At 35.6% G+C, this 6,485-nt stretch overlaps 1 protein-coding gene across 1 annotated transcript; it reads left to right on the forward strand.

Moving 5' to 3' along the window:
* Positions 1–1,172: 1,172 nt before the first annotated feature.
* Positions 1,173–4,518, forward strand: LOC100620277 (olfactory receptor 6C65). Its single transcript, XM_021081801.1, is given in 2 exon segments — positions 1,173–2,347; positions 2,350–4,518. Coding segments are annotated over 2 exon segments (936 nt in total). The 5' UTR covers positions 1,173–2,268; the 3' UTR covers positions 3,207–4,518.
* The last annotated feature ends 1,967 nt before the right edge of the window (positions 4,519–6,485 follow it).

The raw sequence follows: 6,485 nt of genomic DNA on the forward strand, positions 1-6,485 counted from the left end.
AATTGCATTGTAAATGCACTAGTTTTTCTGTCTCCAGAGAGGTTTCTTTTATGTTTCCCTCAAAAACAAACTCTTCTGTGACCTTATACTCAAATATATATATATGATGTGTCTGTTTCTTTGGAGAAAAGCCTTTTGGAAAACCTATATCACTGAGCAGTATCAGAAAAGTCATGAAACATATGACACTTAAATTTCCAAACAAAATATTTTTGGAAGGTGGGTCACTGGATTTTCACATACTTACGAACTGAGTATTTGACTGAGAAATGGATGGTTTATGACAAGGAAAATCTGAACAAAAATCTTTAAATTTGAAATAGTGAGTACACAAATGTAAATTAGTTTATAAAATGTAGCAAAATGAAGGAAGCCTCTTCTACCTAAACATTATGTTTCTCTTCCTACAGATAATCAGAAAAATATTTCAGCTTAAACTATCATTTGGCTCCATCAAGGACTAGCATGAAAATATGTTTCTTCTTTATCTGCAATGTTAATTATCTTTCGAAATCATATAACTCTAAGGATTACTCTCTTTGAAATGCATCATGGGGACATTTTGTCAATTCTTGCCTTATTTTCTCTCCCTACAATGTCCTAAATTTGTCACAGCTGAGCTCATATATATATCACACTTGCCTCTGGAGGTAGAATTTTTTCAGCCAGGTCTAATCTTGTATGACCAAGTACAGTCATTCCAGCCACAGGATACCGTATCCCATGTCTCTGTCATTTGCACAGTCCTAACAACCCACACTTTGATTCTGTTATGAAATCAGTCTACCCTCAGAGTTCAATTATCATCAATCTGCTAGAAAGTACTCTTTCTAGTACTGGTAGCAGGCACATCATGCTGAACTACACAGATAAGTATCTTTCAAGATATTGAGCATCTACCTCACTGGGATTCCAAAATTCCCATAACCTAAAGTTCCCATTTTGTGGACAATCATTGTTCCTAGTATCTTTTTCTGTCAGGATTGACTGGTTCTGAATAGTTGAGGCATAAATGCAGAGCTAAACCCATACAGCTAAAGAAATATGTGGATTTTGAGGCCACTTCGAATCAAGGTTGCATACACATTACTCAATAATTAATTTTGAATTTAATTCATCAAAAAATGAATCAGAATCAGTGTTAAGCACTAGGAATAACGCAGTGGCAGACAGACATGGATGCTAATACCTATATACACTTCTCATGTGACCTTGGGCAGGTTACATACCACCTCTGTACCTCAATTTCCTCAGCTGCAAAGTGAGTCTCTTAATAGGACCTACCAAGAACGTTTTGGGGGCAGAGGGAAAAACCTGTTAGGTCTTTGCTATAATATTAATAATATTGATAAAAATAATATAACTCCATATAGTGTGTTATATGAGTCCTTACTGCGATTATTGCTGTTATGATCTTTTCAATATACTTTCTTTCCTGATCACAAGCTTGAAAACTATGGTTTGATAAACAATGAAGTTACCAGATTATTATTTTTGAAAGCAGAACTTGATAAGGGTTGTCATAAAATAAATTTCTGAAATAATTAAGTCAGAGGAAATAATGTGATCTCTTTCATCGTTTACATGATTCACTACATTGAAGCAGTTCAACTGGAACTTTTACACTGTGGCTTTGTTTATTGATAAGGGCTAGCATTGTGCTGTGTCATCTTTAGTCAAAGAGGAGTGAGTAGGATCAATTTTCCATAAAGGCAAAGGGAACGGATTTCAATGAATCAATTAATAAATACAACATTTTTGCTTAACTTTTTACTATGAATAGACCAAAACTTATTTAGAAAACATTGCCTTCCAATTAAAAAATAAGTTTTCCAACAGCAGAATGGAATTTTATGGACATTACATTTTCAAAAATACTATCAACTCAATAACTTGTTTAAACTTCCCAATGAATGACTTCCCAATGAAGTATGCTAAGTAGTTTATCATCGTTACTCATTTTTAGGACTGTAAAAAACAAACATCTATGTGTTAAATAACTAATAAAAAATATAGAGCAGGAAATTATCCGAGCTTTGATTAAAGTCCAAGTTTTTAAACTAATAAAACACAGAAATTTTTCGCTACTAAATACATTCTAATAAGAGTTTGTGATTCTGACAGTAACAATTTTTTTCTTCTTGTTAATGCATGCCTTATTGTTCTTTGTGCAGAAGAAGAGCGCTATAAATGTATTAGGAAATCACATCAGGAGTTGATATCCACTCTTATTTTTACCTACAGATCTGCAGAATTCAGAGTTCAGTCATGCCAAATAAAACAACAATTAGAGAATTCATTCTTCTGGGACTTACAGATGACCCCGAGTTACAAGCTGTGATATTCTTCTTATGTTGTTCACCTATTTATTAAGTGTAGGTGGAAACATGACCATCATCATGTTAACGCTATCAAATGTCTGTTTGAAGACTCCTATGTATTTCTTCCTCAGGAATTTCTCTTTCTTAGAAATTTCATTCACTACGGTCTGTATTCCTAGGTTTCTGATCAGCATTGCAACGGGAGACACAACCATTTCCTATAATGCTTGCATGACACAAGTATTTTTTTTAATCCTTCTGGGTTCCACGGAGTTTTTTCTTCTGGCTGTGATGTCCTATGACCGCTATGTGGCTATCTGCAAACCTCTACACTACACAACCATCATGAGTCACAAAGTCTGCCACCAGCTTGTCATCAGCTCCTGGCTGGCTGGTTTCCTCATTATCTTTCCCCCAGTGACTATGGGCCTCCAGCTGGATTTCTGTGACTCCAACATCATTGACCATTTCACTTGTGACTCTTCTCCTATGCTACTGATTGCTTGCACTGACACAAAGTTTCTAGAGCTGATGGCATTTTTCTTAGCAGTATTCACACTCATGGTAACTCTGGCCTTGGTGATTCTCTCTTACACACTCATCCTCAGAACAATTCTCAAGATCCCCTCTGGCCAGCAAAGGAAAAAGGCCTTTTCTACTTGTTCCTCCCATATGATTGTGGTATCCATTTCTTATGGGAGTTGCATTTTTATGTATGTAAAAACATCTGCAAAAGAAGGTGTCACTTTGAGCAAAGGGGTGGCAGTACTTAATACCTCTGTTGCTCCCATGCTGAATCCCTTTATTCATACCTTAAAGAACCAGCAGGTAAGACAGGCCCTTAAGGACATCACCCAAAAGATGTTATTATCAAACAAGCATTAATCACTATGAAATCTACAGCTGAAATCACAAATTAACCACACATAAATACCAATTACTGTTCTAGGTGGTAGGTATACAGAAGGGGATAAAGCATACAGAAAAAAGTTCTTGCTATTGTAGAGCTAGCTCACTTCTAGTGAGGGATAGTACATATTAAGGTGTCAATCTTACAGAAAATTAAATTACCTAGTATTTTTAGAAAATGCTATGAACAAAACTGAAATACTTTAAGGAAAGGAAGGTAGAATTCACATTAAATAGGGTGGTCAACGATTTCACAGGCATTTTACAGCTCCGTTTTAATTCCCTTTTTCTATTTCCAAAAGTATTTATCTGTATTAACTTTTTTCCCAATAATTTCCCCAGGTCCCTGTATTCATCTATTTCACACTTGTCAAACACAGGGAAATGTGAAGTGTGACTGAAGTAAACATTGGTCTTAAATTTCAAAAGACAAGTGGAAAGTTCTAGATAGCCTGTTCAAACCCCACATGAAAATAAATGGTGCAAAATGAAGTTCACAACAACCTCCCACTAAGGAATGAAATAAAACCTAAATTCAAGGCTTAGAAACCCGTGCTTTAGGATTATTTCTACCAAAGGACTCTGCCCCATCCCTCCTCTTATTTCCTTATTCTATTGAGTAAGATAGTCAGAATCTATAAAGAGAAAAATAGCTGATAAATAATTATCTCCCAGTGATAATGGGTTATTCAGCCTGTCCAGGATACTTTCCTCCAGCTCTGCTTCATCAAAAATATTTATCTACATCTTCTCAGGTTACACATTTTTTATTAAACAGTAAAATTAAATTGTGATAGACTGCAGCAGTTTGGGAGGGTGATTTCTCCCAATGGCTGATACAAACAGAAATTACTACTAATTATAAATTAATAAAACAATTAATGACTTATTATCAGGAATGACTGCTTTTACCCTACATGCAGTGATTTTTTTTGACATATCACATTATCAGAAAGTTTTAGCATTAAATAGACAGAGGTGGATAATCATAAAACCCAGTTCATGAAATTACTGAAAATCAGTACAGAATGTTTACACACCTATTTAACACACATATAGGGATAAGAGAACCCAATTTCATGGGTACTCAAATAAGAAGGGAAATTCAAAGACAATTCACACACCTTTGCTCTTTTCAAATGATCATGCTATTTAATTAGGAGGAATGAAAATATAGTAATTAGGAGTTCCCACTGTAGCTCAGCAGTAAGGAACCTGAATAGTATCCATGAGGACACAGGTTCAATCCCAGGCCTTGCTCAGTGGGTTAAGGATCCAGCATTGCCATGAGCTGTGGGGTAGGTAACAGATGTAGCTCAAATCCCAGGTTGCTGTGACTGTGGCTTAGCCTAGCAGCTACAGCTCCAATTCAACCCTGCCTGGGAGATTCCATATGCCGCAGCTACAGCCCTAAAAGCAAATATAAATATATATATATATACACATACACACACACACACACACATATATATATATATGAATACAGTAAGACTAATACAAAGCAAAGTAAAAAATATATATATGAATATAGTAAGACATACAAAGCAAAGTAAAAGCAAATATATATGTATATATATATATGAAAACAGTAAGACTAATACAAAGCTAATTACTGTAAAATCTTCTGAAATTCTAATATCATTTAAAATGTGAGCCAAACACAAATATAAGGTTACATACAACATTCCAAATACTGACAAAACTGTAAAATTGTATAATTATATGGCACCAATGTAATTATACTACTACATAAACTATTAAAAATACTCTTGAAATCCTTAGGATAAAGTATTAATTAGCAAATGTTCATATGGCCACAGATAATATGAATATATATATTTATAATATGGAAGTAATTACTAAAAAACTAAAGTTTGAAGAGCTGTGGCTACAAAACATTCCCAAGACTTATTAATATCATATCATGCATACACCATTTATTTATTTAAAGTATTTGTGTGTGTGATTCCACACACTGTAGTTTATTTTTTTCTTTTCTTTTTATTTATTTATTTTTTTTAGGGCCGCACCCATGACATATGGAATTTTGTAGGCTAGAGTTTGAGCCGGAGCTGCAGCTGCCAGCCTACACCTCAGCCACAGCAATGAGGGATCTGAGCTGCCTCTGCATCCTACAATGTGGCTCACAGCAATGCCAATCCTTAACCCACTGAGCAAGCCCAGGAGTCAAACCCATGTACTCATGGATACTAATCAGGTTTGTTACTGCTGAGCCATGACAGGACTCCAACACACACTGTAGTTTATTAAAGTGTGGCAGTGTTCATGTGCAGGAACACAGTGGAAGGAACTTAAAACCCTAGTAAACTGAATGTCTAGGTTCAGTGCTTTACATATAGTTTTTATATCCAAGAACACAGCCCATAACCCCATATTTTTGTAGAAGATTGGTGTGGGGTATCATTTAATATTATTGAGAGGGGTTTCAAATCATTTTCTAGTCTCCAGCATCAAAAAAACTATTAAAGTGCTTAAAATAACTGAATTTTCCATATAGAGGGGATTACACATATATAATATGAAGAATAGCAGATAAAAGAGACTTGCCATGAACTTTACTTTCCCATGACTGTGGCAAATAATTACAAATAGGTTGAAAAATTCTTTCTTGAAGAATGAAGCTATGACTCCAGAATTCTCAACACACAGTCAGTATCCTAAGAGTTGAGCTTCATTTGAGAGGAGATTCATTTGCACTCTTGATGTAGTCCAACTTTCTCACTTGTGAGATAAAGAAAGTGAACCCAGAAAGGGGAAGGGAATTTTTCCAAGTGTCTCTGAATTGGTGCAAATTTCAATCTACATCCCAATTCAGTTAACTTTCCATGCACCATGCTGCCTACCAATTTGTTCCTTGCCTGGTCATGGCTTCTGAAATGACTTATACTTTCCAAACAAATTCTGCAGGCCAAAAATTAGGAGCACTTTATGGTAGCACATAGAACATCAAACCCAGCAAGAAGATGTTATGGAATGTCCCCCAAGTTGAGAAAACATCCCTCTCCCAGGTATTAGGAAATGTCTCCTAACAGTCGATCTTTATCCTAAACTAGTCAAGGGCTTTTTCTTAGATATCAGCCTTTTTCTCAATTCCCAGATAGGGCACTGACTGGCAGAAATCCAATCAGAAATGCACTTTGCTGAAAATCTTCAGATACCTGACATCCCATGCCTACTTGTATCTCAAAGTTGCCCTAAATAAAGCCGGGAACTGTTGGATTTGCACAGCCCAGG

The sequence above is a fragment of the Sus scrofa genome, unplaced genomic scaffold (assembly GCF_000003025.6).
Source record: "Sus scrofa isolate TJ Tabasco breed Duroc unplaced genomic scaffold, Sscrofa11.1 Contig2358, whole genome shotgun sequence".
NCBI classification, from domain to species: Eukaryota; Metazoa; Chordata; class Mammalia; order Artiodactyla; family Suidae; genus Sus; species Sus scrofa.